The sequence below is a fragment of the Arvicola amphibius genome, chromosome 6 (assembly GCF_903992535.2).
Source record: "Arvicola amphibius chromosome 6, mArvAmp1.2, whole genome shotgun sequence".
Taxonomy (NCBI): domain Eukaryota; kingdom Metazoa; phylum Chordata; class Mammalia; order Rodentia; family Cricetidae; genus Arvicola; species Arvicola amphibius.
Window position 1 is genome coordinate 22301731 of NC_052052.2, and position 19958 is coordinate 22321688.

The 19958-nt window shown below is 51.6% G+C and overlaps 1 protein-coding gene across 1 annotated transcript in view; it reads right to left on the bottom strand.

Moving 5' to 3' along the window:
• Nucleotides 1-7787: 7787 nt before the first annotated feature.
• The window catches only part of Col16a1 (collagen type XVI alpha 1 chain), a 52861-nt gene continuing 40690 nt past the window's right edge, over nt 7788-19958 (bottom strand). The window contains exons 58-72 of the mRNA XM_038333206.1: nt 18707-18778; nt 18421-18474; nt 17755-17799; nt 17538-17582; nt 17186-17239; nt 16754-16807; nt 14561-14611; nt 14168-14257; nt 12705-12740; nt 11704-11748; nt 10402-10590; nt 10003-10069; nt 9153-9329; nt 8884-8961; nt 7788-8149 (exon numbers count right to left, since the gene is read on the bottom strand). Coding sequence (XP_038189134.1) covers nt 7947-8149; nt 8884-8961; nt 9153-9329; nt 10003-10069; nt 10402-10590; nt 11704-11748; nt 12705-12740; nt 14168-14257; nt 14561-14611; nt 16754-16807; nt 17186-17239; nt 17538-17582; nt 17755-17799; nt 18421-18474; nt 18707-18778 — 1260 coding nt within the window. The 3' untranslated portion in view covers nt 7788-7946. The remainder of the gene's footprint in view (nt 8150-8883; nt 8962-9152; nt 9330-10002; nt 10070-10401; nt 10591-11703; nt 11749-12704; nt 12741-14167; nt 14258-14560; nt 14612-16753; nt 16808-17185; nt 17240-17537; nt 17583-17754; nt 17800-18420; nt 18475-18706; nt 18779-19958) is intronic.

A 19958-nucleotide genomic window follows, 5' to 3' on the forward strand; every position in this document is an offset into this window, starting at 1 on the left:
CTTTAAACTGTGAATTAGGCTGGGTGGTGGTGATGCACACACCTTTAGTCCCAGCACTCGGGAGGCAGAGGCAGAGGGTCTTTGAGTTCAAGGCCAGCCTGGTCTACAGAGCGAGTTCCAGGACAGCCAGGGCCACACAGAGAAACCCTGTCTTGAACAAAATGAAACTAAAGGCGAATTAATATTGTCATTCTCTAAACTCCTCTGAGGGTTTCCCATCACACTTATAATAAAATCTAAACTCATCCTTGTGATTTTATGATCCTACAAGAGCTAGACCCAGCCTGTGACACCAGCCTCATTGATGTCATTACTGTCCTCCTTGGTCACTGCAGCGCCGCTGGCCTGGTCACCACCCTGAAACCAATGGAGCTCAATCTCCTCCAGGTCTTTGGATCTGCTCCTCTCTTCCTTTAAGAGCGCTCTCCCCTTAACTTTGCACGTTTTCCTTTCTTGTCATTCTCATTCAAGTCCCAGCTGAAATATGACATTGTGGGTGGGTGGCATCCATGATACCACATCTAAGATACCTTGTCTCCCAAGCACACCCCAGTCATCAGATGTATCACTGTATCTCATTTTGTCATAAAATGTGCTATGTTGATTAGTTCCCTTTTAGAATTTACATGCATGTCGAAAGGTGAGCATGTATATTGCAGATTATCCTGTTCTTTTGTAAAGATTTATTTATAGTTATATTACTTGTCTGTATCTGTGTGTGGGTGTGTGCATGTGACTGCAGGTGCCTGTGGAGGCCAGAAGAGGGTGTCAGATCCCCTGGAGATGGAGTTCCTGGCAATTGTGAGCCAACCGACCTGGGTGCTGGGAACTGAACTTGGGTCCTCTGGAGAAACAGCAGCCTAACGTAATAACGTAACTGCTGAGCCAGCTCTCCAGCCCCTGTGTTTGTACTCAGTGCATAGAATAGCGCCTGGCATGCATCCAGTAGATGTTCAGGTTGTTATTATCATTGACGTGCTTTGAAAGCTTACTAACTACGAGACATCAGGCAAGTCCTGCAATATTGTTTCATTACCAGCACAGTCTTTTGAGATAAATGTCATTACCTAATTGTAATGGAGGACTGGAGAAGCTAAATGATTTTCCGAGTATAAGAAAGAGAAATGATGAGCTGGGACATAGTCTTGCATCCCTGTAATCTCAGTATATGGGAGGCTGCTGGCTGGAGGATCACTAGTTCAAGGCAAATGTGGTCTACATAGCAAGATCTTGTCTCAAAAAAAAAAAATGAGCCAGGCAGTGGTAGTGCACGCCTTTAATCCCAGCACTCAGGAGGTAGAAGCAGGTAGATCTCTGTGAGTTTAAGGCCAGCCTGGTCTACAGAGTGAGTTCTGAGACAGCCAGGACTGTTACATAGAGAAACCTTGTCTTGAAAAACCACAAAAGAAGAAGAAGAGGAGGGAGGGAGGGAGAGAGAGAGAGAGAGAGAGAGAGAGAGAGAGAGAGAGAGAGAGAGAGAGAGAGAAAGAAAAGACCCACTTGGTGGTTCTCAACCAGCCATAACTTCAGTTCCTGAGGGATCAGTTGCCCTCTTCTGAGGGATCAGGCCTTCCAAGAGCAGCATGCACACGCATGGCTCACATGCCTATGTGCAAGCAAAACAGTTATACACATAAATAAGTCTAAAAAACTTAATGAAGAAGCCAGGATTTCAGGCCAAGTTCAGAATATTTTAACAACTCAGTGCTATTATTAATATATCATGTTGAATTCTAGGCCAAGAGTCTGGCTTGGGTGTGGTAGACTCAATAAACCATGCCCAGCCACTCACTCCAAAAGACAAAACAGAAAAAGTGGTAAACAAGGGAAAGAAGTTGATTTCGAACAGCCATCATGCCAACGGACAGGAACCAGCATCCTCCGTCCTGTCTTCGAGGCGCTAGCAAGAGTTCTGAGTTTATGTAAGAACAGACAAAAGGCTGGTGGCAAGAAACGCATGGCCAAGCAGTCTGGTGGCTGGTGCATGACCAAGCAGTCTTGCTCCGGCCGTGGTTGGGTAATCATTACCTCAGGGTGGGTTCAGAACCTTCAGGGTAGTATCAAAGTTGCTGCTGCTCCTCAGGCCGCAGTGTTTATCAGTCAGACCTGTAATTCCTGGAATCCAGGGCAACTGCAAGAGTGCATGACTCAGGACAAGTCAGGAAGACAAGGTGGAGTCAGATCAGTAGTTGGTCCCTTCCAGCTTAAGGCAATGATTAGAGATTTCTAGGCGCTGCTCTTGTGGTCTGGAACAGCACATTGTAAGGGCCAGATGCCAACCAGGTGTGTGGCACACACCTTTAATCTCAGCACTTGGGAGGAAAAGACAGGCGGATCTCTGAGCTGGAGGCCAGTTTGGTCTACAGAGTGAGTTCTAGGACAACCAGGGCTACACCAAGAAACCCTGTCTCGAAAACAAACAAATAATAAACAAACAGCTCCATCCTTCAGCTGTTGGGAAATTGAGGTAAAACGATGATTTGATCCACACCCTGCCCCCATAGAACTTGCTGCAGTAGTCAAGACTGACCTTGAATCCCTGATTCTCCTGCCTCCACTTTCCAAGTGCTGAAGGTGTGAACACTCTGCTCTAGGAAGATCCCCAGTTTGAAGCCATTCCTAGGCTGCATAGGAGACTGTCTAAAAACAAAAACCAAAAGTCTGGCAGTTGGCAGTCTACTGGAAAACTGGAAATCTGCCCCAGTCCTTGGATAAGTTAGCCTCAGGTTAGGGACATTTTCCCTAGAGTGCCTTTCTCGACAAAGACTCAGAGGCCAGCAGGTTACGGAGCGTGGAGTGAAACCAGAGCACAAGGGAAGGGCAGTATATGAAGGGGAAGGCACAAGGTGGCTCAGCGGTTAGAGCACTTGCTGCTCTTCCAGAGGAGCTGGGCTCCGTCCCGACACCCATGCAGAGCTCACAACTGTCTATGACTCCACTTTGCCCCCTTCTAGCCTCCGCAGGCACTGCATCCGTGCGGTGCACAGGCATGCTGTCAAAACACCCATAGGCATAAAGTAAAAAATGAGCTTGGGAGTGGGGGCAGAGCAAAACAGACAAACTGGGGAGGGAACTGGTCACTTCAAGTCCTTGTCCAAATGTGAGTGTCCCAGGATAAGATGAGTTTTCGATTCAAAACGTGTGCCCTAACTTTTCTGGCCAACCAAGGGAGAAAGGGCCACTTTATATTACCATTACTTAAACTTTGCAGTCAGTTAACGCCACTGTTCACAGTTCCATGTGGCCTAAAACTGGGAGGGGTGTTTGCGAGGCAACAGTTGACTGCATGTGTGACCGGGAGTTCACCTCCTCGCTGCCGTTAGTCAGGCTAGGAAGGGACAGCTGACTGAAATGTTCGCCGTGGCCAGATTAAAGTTCCAGGTACTCTTATGGTTCATTTTTAAGCATTACAAGCAGAAGATTGCTGGCTGAAATTCCCTCATTTGATGGTTTGAAGCTGTCTACTGGAGTACGTGACTCCTCACGCAATCCCCTAACGCCTTGCATTCTCCAGCAATCATTATGGCATCTCTGCAAATCTTGAAGATGCCTTAGTCCCTCTTATCTTGCTGTCTTCCATCTTGAGTGGGGAAAATCACCAGTCCTGCAGAACATTCCTTAAATGATTAACACGCTGACGTGCAGAGATGAACAGGAATTTGACTCAAGGGTTTTTATTACATTTTATTTTGTGCTGTGGATGAGTTCACTCACCCGTGTGTCACATACCCATGTGTGTATGTAGAGGTCAGAGGACACCTTTGTGGAATCGTGTCTTTCCTTCCACCACGTGGGGCCGGGAAGATCAAACCCAGGTCATCAGGCTTGGCAGTAGGTGTGTTTCCTTGCTGAGCCATCCAGGACCCAGACCCAAAGTCTGAAGTAGCAAAAGGAGACACGTAAAATAAAAGTGGAGACATCACGCTTTGATTCTGCCTTTAGTCAGCCAGCAGGCCCCAGTGAAGAGGATGCTTTCAGCAAACACAGCCTCTCATCTGATAGTGTGTTCCAGAAACTGTGGGTGGGACTGAACTGTGAAATCTCAAAAAATAAGCAGTTCTGAGGTAAGGGGCTGAAGGTCAAAGAATTACACCGAGCCTTCGAAGTGAGGTCATGTGACTCACCTGATTCCACAGACACCGCAGTCTGAGTTCCTCAGGAGCGCAGGAGTCACACCTGTGCATGCATTTGCCTGCCTAAGCCAGTGTGCGGAGGTCTTAGGACAGCTTGAGGGAGTCAGTTCTGTCCTCCCACCATGTGGGTCCCAGGGATGGGAACAAGTCACCAGCGTTGCCAGTCACCACTGAGCCATCTCGCCCACCTCAGGAAAGTTCTTTGCATTCTTATACCCCAGTAAAAAGGCTTAGGAGAACTCGTGGCCGGAGGTCTGCATTACTTGAGGGTCGAAGAGCTTCCTAGGAGCCTCTCCAGCAGCCAGACACCAACCAAAGCCAGCGGGGGCGCAGGTGTGTTTATTTTGGAGGGGCAGATGAAAGAGACAGAAAAACAAGCAGCTCTCATTTCCAAACCTTCACCACCTGAAGCAGACAGCGGTGGGTGGGGTCTTCCTGTTATTGTTTCAGCTCTGGCGGAAGGAGAGAGAAAGCTTGGCTGGCTGCCTTTCTCGGGGAAGCGAGAGTTTTCCGGAGATCACAGAAGGCATGTGCTTGACCATCAGAGAAGCAGAGCTTGGTAATGGAAGGCCTCACACTGGAAAATCTTTCCTCCCCAGTGCCACCTGGCTGGGTGCCAAGCTCCCCATGTGGCATGCTGGGAAGGAACACCAACACCCACATCATTATGGAATTCTCTTTGATTCCAACTAGATCCAAGTTTGAAGTTTGGATTCCTTCTGGATTTTGTGGACTGGAAGGAGGTTTTCCTGCTTACCATAGAGCCCATTGTAAAATGAGACCAACGCATGCAGGTGTCTGGCCCCTGGCCCCTTAAATCATGGCACCATGGGAATAGTAGGAAAGAAAAAAAGAGCTGTTCTTTTTTTAAAATTATTTATTTATTTATTTGTTTATTTATTTATTATGTATACAATATTTTGTCTGTGTGTATGCCTGCAGGCCAGAAGAGGGCACCAGACCCCATTACAGATGGTTGTGAGCCACCATCTGGTTGCTGGGAGTTGAACTCAGGATCTTTGGAAGAGCAGGCAATGCTCTTCACCGCTGAGCCATCTCTCCAGCCCAAGAGCTGGTCTTGTAAGGGGTTAACAGACCCCGTGTGAAACAAGAATGCTACTGAATTGTGTTGAAGTGTGGTGGAAGGAAAATATTTTGACAAAAGAGAGGATTTCAGCTCCCAAGGCTTCCAACACAGGATTCTTTTTTTCTCTGCAGAATAAATATGCAATAGCCTTGGACTTCTTAAATTAAGGGCTCTCCAGTCCATTCTTCACGCTGCAACCCACAAACTCCTCATTAGGCAAACCTTTGTTTAAAACTCACCAGCGGTTACCCACTGTGTGACCATTGCTTGTGCTAAGGACTGCAGCCTTACTGCCGGTGGCCTCCCCACCTGCCTGCTGCGCTCAGTCATCTCTGGACCTTGGCACATGCTGTTCCCTGTGCCTGGATCAACTTCTGTCTAGACAGTGAGGTCCCACAGCGATGCACCTCCCAGCCATGGGGTACCGTCCCACCAACCCTTGTTGTTGTAATCATTTAATGAACTGCTGTCTCTGTCGTCATGGTGGGGGCTGAGTCCATATCTGTCTAGTTTCTTTCAGGATTCCCCAGAGCCTAGTACAGTTCCTGGCACAAACCAGGAAAAGGAAACCAGCTCTTCAAGTTAGACTTCATCAATTTGAATGATCTCTGCGTTACCTTGAAAGTCTGGAACAGACTGGGAAGTGGAGATGGAGGAGCAGAGTGGGAAGTGGAAGCATTGCCGAGGAGAGCAGAAGGCACCCCTCCCTGTTTTCCCGGCAGCCCACGGCTCCTGAGCTGATGAGCAAGATGCACAGATTTTTTATTCTGCTGACCGCAGAAGAAGAGACTATAAAATTCAGCTTCCATCTGGTTCTTCATGGTCCAAGATAAGACAGCAATTTCAAACTCCAGGGAGACAACCACTCAGATCACAAAAGTCCAAACCCTAGCCTGTCGTAGAATCCCCAAGAGCGGCATGGATTTGCCTCAGGAAGGAAAGTAAGGAAGCACCGTTTCTTAGGATCGATTCCCCGGGGGCCCTCAAAGGGTACACGTTTGATGTCTCCCGTGTCAGTTACCCCCCTGGCCTTCAGAGCCAAGCTGCGCGGTTCAACAGCTGGTCCTCGCTTCTCTTTCTTTCTACTTGTGCCAGCAGGCTTCTGGTCACAGGACCCATCCCCAGTTTGCTTTGGGGCCTTCCAATGGGAGCGCTTTAACATCTGTCCTCACCCACCGTCCAAAACCTGGCTACGACTTCAATGCAATGATGATGTATTTGCTTTTTAATGTTTTCTGTTAGAACCAGAGTTAACTGAGAATTACTGGTGAGAGATGAAAAGAGAATGGACTCTCCTGGCTCTAAAAGCAGAACGGGGAGGCACTTGGCAGACTCAGGAGCCTGCCTGTTAGCATTGTTTGGCCACGGGCATACCTCTGTGTCAGGCCAGAAAAAAAAAAAATAGGGCAAAGGTTCTGAAGAGCCACCCATAGGCTGGTACCCAACCAGAGAAGGGAATGTTCAAAAATGTATTGAAATGGCAGCTCTGGAGAGATGTGACAGCCAGCTTGAAGGCTTCAGGCAGTTTGGATAAACATCTAGACTTTGAGTACATTTCTGAGCCTGCTCTGTGATCCCTTTGAAGTTTATCCAACTTGAATAAGCCCTCCAGAAAGCCAGGGCCAGTGAAATAGGCTTTCTTTGGAAGTCCCCCTGGATGTGCCCTGTTGCTTCCTCCCAGGGCAGCCGGCCCATCAGGACCAGCGATCTGAGGAGCAAAGAAGAAAAACGCCTGAGACAGAGCGCTCCTATAATATTCAGTGCATTGTCTTCTTCTTTTCTTCCTGTCCTTTTTACATATGGAGGGCACAGCAGATAGAAATCCCCTGGTGGAATTGGTGGACCACAAGCTTAGATCTAATCATGGCTTGCCTGGGACCCCTTCTCAACGACCTAACCCCAGCTATTTCTGAAGGCCCAGCCTGAGACGTACATTAGGAACATTTGAATAACAAAAGGCACTGTTTGCAGTCTAAAAAGTCTGCCTGAAGCTGGAAGGCTGGTGACAGAGCCCAGCTTAGGCACAGGTAGGAGGTTCCATCTCATTTCCCAGAGAAACACCCCCCCCCCCCCCCCCCCGCTGCCTGGACGGGGAGGGGGGGGGGGGGGGGGGACGAGGCTGTCTTTCCTCCTGTCTGCACAGGTTTTCTAGGCATGAGAAGTGCCTGCATGCATGGAGGGCTGTCCGGGTGGATGAGCTCTCCTCAGCACTGGGTGACATCTCCCAGGGACAAGCTGGCTCAGCTTCAGGTCACACAAAGGAGAATGGGCTACCAAATACTGGGTTCATTCAGAAAGAAGACAGGGAGCAACCTTTCTGAGCGTGTCTCAGCGGTCTCTGAACCTGCTTTTGACTCACTCCGGGGACTGAGCAGTACCTCTTCCCTACCAAGGCAAGTGTGCCCTGGCGGTGCCTAGAGAGAGAGAGCAGGGCAAGTGGACAGCCTGTGCCTAGCACAACACAAACCTACAGGCTGGCCGTAGACCATAGGGACACATCCTCTCATAACCCTAGGACCAAATGACAGAGAAGACGCGGCTGCAGCACCAGGAGAACCCCATGGAAGTGGGGTTACAAATAGTTTTGTTTCTTTATTGTTAAAAAAAATATTAACAGCAACAACAACAAACGAAAGAATAGCACAAACATTCACAACCCATCAGAGTCTGTAAGCTTTGCCCACTAATTCCTCTTGGAGTCCTTCATCTCCGTGCAGGTGGTGGTTTCAGCCAAAAGGCCCCTTCATGCTTTTCATGGGGGGGTACTGTTGCTCCATTGGCATGGCCCCAAAGCAGTCTGAGGGGTTGCAGTGGCCAGCCTTCCCTGGCTGACCCATAGGACCTGGGGGGCCGGGGATGCCTGGAATGCCTTGCTGGCCCATTGGCCCTGTTGCACCCATCTTGCCGTAACCGGGAGGTCCCTGAGGACCTACGGAGAGAAGAGCCACAGAAGGGAAATCAGGAGACCCAGATGACAAGAGAGAATGGCTGTGACCAGTGACACCTTCATTTCATGCATATTTGCCAGGTTGAAGCATGCTTTTTTTTTTTTTTTAGACCTGCCTGCTCCTCATATTGATTTCAAAAGGACAGCCACACTTCTGGCTGGTTTTATTGGAAGGGTCTGTGTATCAGGAAAAAAGGATCATGAGCCTGTAATACATCACTGCATCCACAAAATAGCTCCTGGGGAGAATGACAGGACTCAGAAAAGTCACATGTAGGTAATACCCATGGGGTAAGTAGCGAAGCTGAGCTTCAGAGCTTGGTCACCAGGTTTTAACCACTCTCAACTTTCTGACCATTTATCTTGGAGAACGACTCTGAGGGCTTAAGTGACTTCATCAGCATCACAGGACCAGTAAATGCCAAACAGATCTGAGACTTGGATTTCTGGCCCCTACTACATGCAGTTCCCCAACACACACACTGCATCATGCGAGCCTAGCTTAGGAAAGAGGCAGACAGTCTCTCTCTCCACTCCTCCCCTTCAGGCCTTAGCACTGTATCTTGAGCTGGGAGCATTTCTGTAAGTGGTAATTAGCCTGGCATTATTTGCTGTTCTAATGATTATGTTGTAAAGAAGCGGGGCGGGGGTGATGAGAGGGTGGGTTCTGTTGTTCTGAATTTGTGTTGTGTTCTGAATTGACTGGGTTCTCCTACCTGGGGGACCAGGAAGACCATTTTCTCCTGCGATGCCAACACCAATATCTCCCTTTTCACCTTTGGTGCCAGGTAATCCTGCAACAACAGAAATGAAGTTAAGTTCTATCTCTAAGCAGAAAAATGATAGCCATGTGAATTGCTACACACACACACACACACACACACACACACACACACACACACACACACACACACAGAGTCACAACAGCCAGCCCACACACAGCTGCAGATACCCTATACCCCAGAGATTCAGAAAGTAGAGCTACCTCTCATTCCTGGCAAACCCTGGCGTCCTTCTCGGCCTATCTGACCAGGGAGCCCAGGTGACCCTGGAGCACCTGGCCGGCCTGGAGCACCATCCTTTCCAGGGGGCCCTGGCCGGCCTGGAGCTGCTGCCACCTCCATGGGGAACTGCATCCTGGAGGTATAGTAAGCCATCCTCTCTGTAAAGACAAAGGCCAGGTCACTGGGCGACCAGGTACTCAGAGTGGCTGCAGATGCTGTAGACATGCCACCAGCACGGGACAGCCTCCAAATGCAGAGAAGTATCAGGCTGGGGAGCACGGGCTGCCCTCCTGAGGGAGGTCGTGTGCTGTGGCCCCCATGTGCCCTCCCATTCAGACCTTTCAGAAGCATGGATCTGATTTGGGCATCTCTTTCCTGTAACCATCACCCCTGGTACACCACTGGCTTCAGAATGTGGTCCAGAGAGGTCTCTTTCCTAAGCAGGATGCCCAGCATCCATGTTCCCCTGAGTCCACAGCACACAGGCAGGAAAAAGGGCTTCAAACCAACCCTAGCAGCACCTTCTGTCTGCTCGCCCCTCTCCTCAGAAGTGCCTCCACACAGGCTCGTTTGAAATTGGCTTTCTTAACCTCCTTTGCTCGAGTGGGGGATCGGGAGGGCAGAAGAGAACCGATTCATCTCTGAACAGAGCAGGTGACAAGGGAGGTCTGATGGATAGGTGAGCATATGCCTGTCACCTGCTGTCTGTAAATGTGCGAGGGTGGGAAGGGGAGGACACTGAGCTTTAAGGAAAAGGAAGGCAGGACCGGGTGAAGAAATGACTGGTAAGGGCAAACATTAACCACTGCCACCCAGCCGGCTGCCAATTACCATCAAACATTTTAATGATCTCTTGTCTGATGAACCTCTTGATGTCATCATAATTCACCATGTCTCCCTGATGAAAGAGAAGAAACCTGGCCTCAATTATACGTCCAAGCTTGGCACTTTCCCAGTGAACAGACTTGGTTTCCAGAAATAAAAGATGGAGCAGAGGGTAAAGGTCCTGGGAGCCTCCCACGGAGGCTTAATCCAAAGTGCTACCCACCCTGAAATAGTACAATACATTTTGTGCTAAAATGCTGTTTGGGATGGGAGGGGCACCTGAAGCTCCCACACTTTCCCATGAAAAACTAGAAGCCACCTGGAGTTGAGCTCTTTCCTGTAGAATGTCAGCAGGAGTTGCTAAAGTAACCATGTGCCAGCCCGTGGCTGCTGGCCTCCCCTTACCATAGAGCCTGGCAAACCAGGCAATCCAGGGTTCCCTGCAGGCCCTGGGGACCCAGGGTGGCCTCTTTCTCCTGCAGGACCTGGTGGCCCAACAGGTCCCATGGAACCGCTCTTGCCAGGTCCCCCTGGCATGCCAGATCTTCCCTTCTCTCCTGCTTGGCCCTTCTGTCCTGCAGGTCCTGGATCACCCTACAAAGACAGCAAGTCACAGTACAGCATTACTGGCTGTTTCCAAGTCTGTCACAGTGTGTCAGCCCCTTCCCCAGGTGCCCAGCATCTCCCGCTGAGCTGCAGCCATGACGATACAGGCTCTTCTGCCTCACCACCTCCCAGAGCAGTGCTTCTGGAAGGCAATGCTCACATCCCTCTTTGCTGGAAATGCTTATGGCTCCCACATACCCTCAGTAGGAAGGTCCCTTTCCTGGCTCAGGCAAGACCATAACGTCATCCTCACATCTTCCCCAGCCTTGTGTCCTTGCTAGATCTAGCTGCCTGTCACTCTCTGATTCTACCATATTTCTTGAATCTGCTGTCTGGAAGTCTCCCCAGCCTCAGCACCCTGATGATTACCCCTCTGCTCTTCTCTGCTGGAATGTTCCTGCCCTTCCTGCAGCCTTCCTCCCTCAGGGCCAGTTAGAGTTAGGAGTCCTTCCTGGGGTCCCGCAGCGCTGCTTCCACACTCTAGTGTCAGTGTGACTAGACGAAGGGAGTGTCTGTCCAGGGACTTCTTTTTACCCCTAGACCAATCCAGAGGCCCTGGAGTGAGCCAGAGTGGGCCATGATTAGGGGATTAGTGAGACTTCCATTCCCCAAGATATAGATGGGACAGTTCCAGGTGAGGTCGCATCTCCCTTTTCTGCCTATTGGCCATCCTAGGCTTCCTCTGTGGCTACAATGGCATCTTGGAGTTCCTGAGTGCAGGGAGCCGATTTGCTGGCTGCCATTACAAGATGGCGCCGAGCCCCTGCACCACCGAGTAAACAACTCCATATTAGGCAAGGCTGTAGACGGAACCTCTCGCATGCGCAGTAGTGCGCAGTAATCTTGACCAATCCCGTGGCCGGGGGCATCGAAAGACGAGCGAATAGCCAATCCAGGCACGACCCCTGTCTGCTCTCCCTATATAAGCGGCTGCCGCTTAGTGCTCTGGGCCCTTCGCTTCCTGCTCTCCCTTCAACCAAGAGGCTCCAATAAAGCGTGATTTGAGAAGAATCCTCGACTCGGTGGTCGTTCTTCCCTGCTGGCCAGGGGGGTTCGCCGCACCTGAGTACCTCTTTTCAGACCCAGCGAGAGGTCGCTCACCTTTGGGCCAGGAGGTCCATAGAGCCCCTGCTTTCCGGGAGGTCCCTATAAGAAAGCAGAAGTCTGGGGTCAAGTCTGGGCAGCATCACTGAGGCTCCCTGGGGTGGGAGCAGGGGACATGCAGTGGGAAGGACCACCTTTTTCCACCCTAGGACCCTGGTTATGTCCAGCTGGGCTGTGTGAGAAGAGATGACAGCTTCCCTTCCGACCAGAGGGGGCTGACAGCTGGGAGGGAGGATGACGTCCCCAGTGGCATGGCCTTGTTTGATAGCATTGGCTGATCCCTCATCACAGATGAATTGATGTGACAAGAAGTCGGAGTAGGAAGGCCAGTCTGAAAGAGCAGAGGGCCAGGCGGGGGCGGGGGCCCAGGGAACATTTGTTTGGAGACTGTTAATCATTGCTATCTCTTTCTGACCAGAAACAGGGTCCTCTTATTCCATTAGGATAAGAGTTACCAGCTTCTTGCATGTAGTTGGCACTGGATATCTGTAGGGGACTGTATCCCCATGTCTGTCTCGAGTCCCATTTGTAAAGTGGTGTGACACTTGGCTATAACCTGTGTGTACCTGTCTGTGTGCTCTACATCACCTCTGACCTGCTTAACAATAGCGACCAGTGTAAATGCTGCCGTTTAGGGAATCGTGGTCAGGGAAAAAGTGAGCAGGAGTGGTGGTGTGCACACCTATAAGCACTAGGGAGGCTGGAGCAGGAGGATCATAAGTTTGAGGCCAGTTTGGGCTCTAAAGTTCCAGGCCAGTCTGGGTACATAGTCTCAAAAAAAAAAAAAGTCTGTACATGTTCAGTACACATGCGATTTTTCCCTGAATGTTTTCAATCAACCTGAGATTGGTTGAGTTTCTGGATGTGGAAACTATGGGTATAGTTTCTATAGGAGATAGTCTGTGCCCATGGCATTTGCTTACTGAATAAGGGATAGAATCAAGATGAGGACCAAGAAGAAATGTCCCCAAGGGGAAGAGAGAGCAACGTAATCGTACCTCTTTGCCAGCCGCACCATCTGACCCAGGTTCACCCTGGGGAGTAGAGATCATTAGAAATAGAATGAGCAGTCTGTCAACCCCACCCTACCTCCCTCACACCTCTCTTGTTCTATCAAGGAACCCTGATCCTGCAGCTCCCCCCACCCCCACTCCAACCTGCTGGAGCTAGGGCAGAGGTGTCTTTTTTCCTTGAGAACTGTATGCATTCCCTGGCTCTCAGTGTGCACTAAATGCTTGCTGAAGGGCCACATGAACGGTGAGCCTCTGTCCTCAGCGAGACAGAGACTGGCCAGGACAAGCTGACCTCTTTCCTTCCCCCCATGACACCACAACAGCTCAGGGTTGTCCAGCCCCTGACCCCCTGAATTGCCCAGGCCTTTCTGGTGGTCGCTGAAGAAGGAAAATCTGTGATTGCAGGTCAAGAAATAGATGCTTCCAGGGCCCTGGCAGCTCCTGAGTCTGCAGGGAGGGAGGGAGCCTGGAAGGGATGACATCCCCAGGGGTGGAGTTCACAGTGAGCGGGAGTGCTGATCGCTAGCCCTCTGGGAAATAGGTCCAGTGACCATGCCCACATGGCATGTCCTCGTCCATCTCACCAGGGACTATCGACCAGCTCTGGTTTGCTACTGTGCTCTGGAGGAAAGTCTGCTTGGTGGGAAAGCCCCCGTCATAGAGACCTGGGCCCCCTTCTCTGGCTTCTCAGAACCTTTACATCCCCGAGACCAGCAATCAGCTGCACTCATGTGGTTTGCCTGTCTGGACCTCTATAGAGGGAAAGCTGCGCAGGTTGGTGAAGGGACGCAAAATTTGCAATGGCGAAGGGGTGCAGAATTTGCAGTAGAGCAGGCTGGGGATCAAGTCTCAGCTCTCCCATTTACTAGCTGTGTAACTCAGAGCCATCAGCTCAATCACACTGAACCCTCATTTCCTCATCTGAAACCCCAGGGACAATTGGACCTCCAAATAGTGTTGCAGAACACATTAAGAAAAAACACACATCCAACATAAGCTAAGGCTCACTTCGGCACAGTCAGTGACCAATATAGCATCACTCTGAATGCTAAACGGGCTGAGATCAAGTCTGGCTTCTGCAGCGCTCTCAAAGTTACAGTAATAGCACAGTATTTCTGGTTCCTGACATTTTCAAAGACTTTTTGTGGTTACTGACAAGCTCCACTGGGGCAGGGGCAAGGCCAACACATGGACCAAGTCTTCTCTTCCTGGCACCTTGACAAGGGTGCATTAGGTTGATGATATGTCCTCAGAGGCAGTACCCTTGCGTGCAGCTGGCTCAGTGCTGGCTTGCAGGGCTGGTCTTTCAGGATACAATCCAATCCCTAGACACAGGCCCATGCTGCCACCCTGCCATGCTAACACCCTCTCCTTTCCTGGAGATCCCAGGTGTGTTGGACAAAGCCAAGTCCTCTCCCTGGGCTGGGCTGTAAGATGTGGGGTCTTACCGGAGGGCCAGGGTGTCCAGGTGTGCCAGGTTGGCCTGGGAGGCCTGCCAAACCCCTTTCTCCAGGGGCTCCCCGATCTCCTTTCAGGCCCTGGAAAATAGGATGAAAGTCAGCGGGGAAAGGAGAAGCAGAACCCACAAGTCCAGAGGCAGAACCCAACCCTCACCACCATGTTCCAGGGGCCAGACCCCAAAGGGGCAGACGGCCCTAGGATGGCCTTGAACCACCCTTTGCCTCATCCCAGAAGGGAGATTTTTAGGACAAGTGAGAGGCTGCTGCTGAGAAGGAGGGAGGACAAAAACATTCTCCATCCGTTGGCTTTGGAAAGAGCCCACAGCAGAAAAGGCAATGTTCAATGTTCCTTGAGGAAATACTTGGAAGAAAGTCACTCACCATAGTGGAGATCCCAGGTGGACCCGGCTGGCCTGGAGGCCCCTGTGGCCCCTAGGGACAGGGGAGTCAAGGCATGGTAAGGGCTTTGACCTAAAGCCCAGGCTGGGGGGGGGGGTGTAGGCGGAAGCAGGAACACCCCTACACTGCATTAGCTCTGCTCTCCCCCCGAAATCTCCCCTTCCTTCCAATCTTACACTTGAACTTCTACCAGGAGCTCTGGTTCCAGAGCAGAGGTGGGAGGGGCTGAATAGACAGGACCCTTGTGCCCAGTGCTCGCTGACGGGTGCACCTAGGTTGTGAGGTGCAGAGGCCAAAGGCAGGGGAGAACAAACCACTAGCCGGGACCTCTCCTGAGACCCTGTGCTTCCTAAAGGCAGCCCAGACTCCTGTTGTTTTGTGAAGGAGGTAAAACCAGCAGCCAGGTTTTGTACAGCAGAGCTGAAGGGCAGGGACAACATGTACCAGAGACCATGTCCCCATCCCCTACAGCCACAGAAGGGAAGCCAGCTGTCTCCAAAGCCCTTTTCCATATCAGGAAGGGGGAGATCTTTGAGGGCAGAACAGAAAGGCTGACCCCAGCATCCACATGGGAAAGCTCTGTAGCCCCACACTCTGGGAAGCAATGACACTCTAACCCCTGGGGTTGTTCCCTTCTGACACTGCTGGAGCTGTATCTGAGATGCCTACAGTCCAAAGGTCACATCCCTCAGCAGAGCAATAGCTTCTCTGAACCCAAGAGTGCTCAGCTCCTCCCCAGAGCACATCCCTCCACACCCCTTCCAGAACATTCTGGCACCATGGCACCTATACTACTCATGTAAGACTCCTAGAGTGGGGATGCTCACCGGGACCAGCACATAGCAGGGAATAGGGCTGAAGAGAGGAATGATGGGGGAGCCCAGCAGGTCTTCATCCATAGCTCCCCATCCTACGGAATCTCTACCAGGCCCACCGTCCAGTGTATGACTCCTTCATACTTAATGTGAACACGACTAGGGGGAAACCTGGGGTCCCCAGAACAGAGCCTCTGTACTCCTTGAGATACACAAAACGGGGACCTGAGAGTTCCTATTTTTTCGTCATGAGCTATTTTTAATGTTCCCAAACGCCTCCTGAAAATTATACAGCCATGCTAGACTAGCACGCCAGTGGATTTGCTTTCTTGGGAGCCCTGTCGGCTTGGTGCCGTCACACTGATCAAAGGCCACAATCGGCAGCCGTTTGTGTCACTGATGAGAAAAGTGGATGGAAAAATACAGCACCACTAAATAAACATGCTCTCCAATTCCCCCTAATGGCAAAACCACCACCTGCCCACCCAGGCGCTCAGCAGAACTTCTTGGTCCCTCTCTTTCCACCGTTCAGCTTGCCCTTGCTTCAGAGTGAGCTCCTCACCTCTGAGTGCACCCCAGATCCCCTGAGCCCTCTGTTCCCTCTCCCTTCCCGCCACCCAGCCACCCACCTGCCACTTACCAGCCCTTTCCTGAGCATGCCTGCCTGCACCCACCCCAGAGGTATCGTTTTCAAAGTTCAGCTTTTCTGGTCACACATGTATCAAGCTACCCCAATGTGACAGTCTTCAGGTCCCTCAGACACATCAATTCCCGGCTGCTTTTGGTTCTGTGTATCCATGTCCCTCCTCCAGCAAGGGTTCCCCTAAAGCAGTGGTTCTCAACCTTTAATACCTCATGCTGTGGGGACCCCCAACCATAAAATCATTTCAGTGCTACTTTGTCACTGGCATTTTGCTACTGTTATGAATCATAATGAATCTGATACACCAGTATCTGATATCTCAACCCACAGGTTGGGGACTGCTGTCCCCACATCCCAGGTCTTCCCTGCAACATCCCCTCATCACTTGAACCTTTCAGATGCCTGTTTCCTGTGCCTGCTGGGAAGCCCTGTGGGGTAAGGGCCCTTGTCTGTCTGACTCTGTGCTGTGGCTCTGATCTGCAGCAGATCGTCAATAACTACTTCCTGACTAACTGGATGACTTGTGTCTGGTAAGCAAATGTGAGTGTGCACAGTGAACCCCAAAAGTGGCGAAAAGCAAAAACCACTGAGTCAGATTAGTCTAAAGCCCCTCATACCTCTGCATGGCTAAGGCAGCTACTGTGGCATAACCAGCTTACCCCATCCCCCAGGGGCATCCTAATTCATAGAAGCAGAGACAAAACCCGTTTAACTCACAAGATGACCTGGGGGTCCTGGTCGTCCCTGGGGTCCCATGGCACCAGGCTCACCCTGCAGGAGTCAGAGAAAGGAAGAGGTGACACAGAAACCAACTGACCTGCATATATGTGGCTACTCGGTAGGAGCGGGCTGAGGGAAGCGGCCTGCAGCAATGGCCAGAGGGCTGGACAGAGCTCTGAATTTAGACCCTAGCTTTCTATGGCTTAAGAAGGTCAGGCTTGTCCAATTGTCCTTCTAGGGAGGGGACCAGTTACAGCTCTCAAGTTGGAGAAGGGTCAAGATGTGCAATGTGGGGTGAAATTTCACAGCAGAAAGCCAAGGAGAGAAGGCAGCCACTTTGCCACTGTGAGGAAGGAAGAGGCTTCATCTTGGGACATAGCAGAGCCCAAGGCTGTGTGACAGCAGTGTGCACAGAAACCCAGTCCTTACCTCTGCACCTGGCCGGCCACTGCTGCCAGGGGGACCTGGTTTTCCGCAGTCACCCTAAAAGAGAGAGGGGACAGTGGAGCTTAGTATTTCCACCCTCTGTTGAGCCTGGATCAAGTGAACTCTGCCACCTTGCCCTGGCTTTGACCAGAGGGTCTCTGGCACCCTTCGGCTGGTAGGTGGCAGAGTCCTGACCCAGTTCGGCAGGCCCTAGTGGCCTCAGGAAGCTAGGGTGCTGGAGTAACATCTCATTCTGGGACCAGGTGACATCTTAAACCCAGGCTGGATTGCCATGTCTGCCTGGCATTGGGCCTGAAGAGATTAGGGATGCCCATTGTCCAAAAGTCCCCCTTACCTTAGGCCCAGGAAGGCCAGGATGCCCTGTTTTCCCCTTGAAACCCTGGAAGAAAAAGCAGGGAGATGTTCCGCTTACCTCCTCTGAGGTACTCCCCACACCCTCCTGCTCAGGCCAAATCAATGGAATCTATCACAGTCATAACGTGAGGAATGGGAAGCTGAGGATAGCTGGGAGGAGTCTCGGAGCTTTTGGCTCCTTCCCGCTCTCAACTTACCGGGGGTCCCATGAGTCCAGGAGGGCCAGCGGGACCTGGGTCCCCCTAGGGAAAGAGAAGGAACATTGAGGAAGTTTGGTTTGGCCTCCACCCAACTCTTTCCCCACTGCCTCTGCTTGTCCGAGTCTTCCATCTCAGGATTTGGTGGAGCCATCATGTGGGGCGGAGGGAACTCAGCCTGGCTCAGCCTCTGACCGGCTGAGGACTGTGAATGGGTCCCAGCCCCTCTGTAGGCCCTGATTTTTTTTCTTTGGTTAAGGATAGGCGTTGACCTCGATGTTCTCCGTATGCCATGTTTCCATCTCTCACAGATTCTCCAGAAAAAGAAAAAACAAAACTCAACTAAGGAGCCAGGGCCTGCTCAGGCCTGTCATGGCTACAGCTTGGTTCTCCCCAGAACCTAGCTTCCTTTCTCTAGCTGCCCAAGTTTTGGAATATAAATGGCATCTCTGTCACCATTCTGTCTTCACTGAGACCAATCCACTGAATCTGGCTAAATCTATTAGAAGGAGTGAGAAGCCCGGGCAGTCTGATGCCACCTGGGAGAAGGAGCAGCCTAGGAGGAGAGTTGGGCACCCTGATGAACTAGTGACTTCTCAGCACACTTTATCAGGAGAAGGATAAGGCTCCTGCCTACAGACACCCCCAAACACATTCCCATCTTACCCTCAGGCCGGGCTTGCCGTCCTTCCCGTCCAGACCGTCCAGCCCAGCAGGGCCCTGCAGACAGGGGAAAGGCATTTCTGGATGCTGTACTATCTCTGGAAGGCTGCCCCAGCCCCACGGCTCTCTCTACCTTTTACCCCAGCCCCACGGCTCTCTCTACCTTTTACCCCAGCCCCACGGCTCTCTCTACCTTTTACCCAGCTCACATCCCTGCCACACATGTGTCACTCACACAGGCTCTCACTCCATCCCTCATACCTGCCAGGCCCTGAGGGTACACACTCACCTGAATCCCAGGAGGGCCTGGTGGCCCAGGGGAACCAGGCAAGCCCGATGGACCTCGAATCCCTTCACTGCCCTGAAACCAGAACACCCAGTGAAATCGTGGCAAAGGGGACCACGGACCCCTAGAAGTCTGGGCATTTGGCTCCCAGCCCTAGTTCCGTCTTGACCCGATGAGCATGTGTCCTCCTCTGCCAAGTCCCCTCCTCCCCATTTTCCTCACTGCTTTTTGGAGAGAGACAGAACTTGCTCAGACCAACCTCTTCTCAGGGTTGTCCCTGGGACTGGCACATGGATGGGTGGATGTGTTTAATCTATATCACATTAATTACATGCTGTGTATGTGGGCTCTAACACCTCAAGGCGAAAAAGATGGGGAGATTCCTGCACTCCAGGGTAGCGTGACCCCTCGAGTACCACGGACCTGCTGGAGGCGATGGCAGTGCAACACCCCATATCTGCTTTGCAAAGATGGGGCTGCAGAGCCCAAGGGTAGGGGTGGGAGACCCGTGGTGGCCGGGGCTCAGGGAAAATGTCACAGAAGTGTCACCAGGTGGCGCACTCTGAAGAATGCCTGGGATGGGGCAGGAGGAAGCTAGAGGGGACCTAGGACAGAAAGGTTTGCTTGACCTGGGTGTCAGGGCCCTTATGGCGGATGGGCTGGGAGAGGAGGCTGGGCCGGTGGTCACCTGACTGGGAAGCGCGCTGAATAACAAGCTGCACTTTGTCAAGCAGACCCAGTGCCTTTCAAATCACATCTCAGGGTCCAAGGGGTTGTTGGGGGGTGGGGTGGGGGAGCCCTGAAGCTGGGAGCATAAAGTAGGTTTCTGGCCCAGAGGATAGGACTCCAGAACCTTCTTCCAGGTTTTACCCAGAGCATCTTCCCTTGTGTCTGTATTATTTGAGATTTTACATGAACTTTTGTCTAATAAAAGGCTCAGGGACTGTAAAACGGCCTGCAAACACAGCCACAGTTCCCAGGTAGCCCCTTAAGGCCCAAAGCAGGGCAGCAGTGAGAACAGGCATGCGGACTGGGAGGTAAGAAGCTTAAGGAAAGGCTGCTACCTCCCCTGGGCAGGAGAGAGAGGCACGGCCCTGGATCAGCAGCATCTGTGGAGGGGGCTGCAGAAAGGGAAAGAACTACAGGGGAGAAAACCAGGGATGTTGCAATACCACCGTCCACCAGGAGGGGTCAGAACAGTTCTAGCATATGTTGGCTTCACTGAGCGTTGTGATGTAGCACCTCGGGCCAGCAG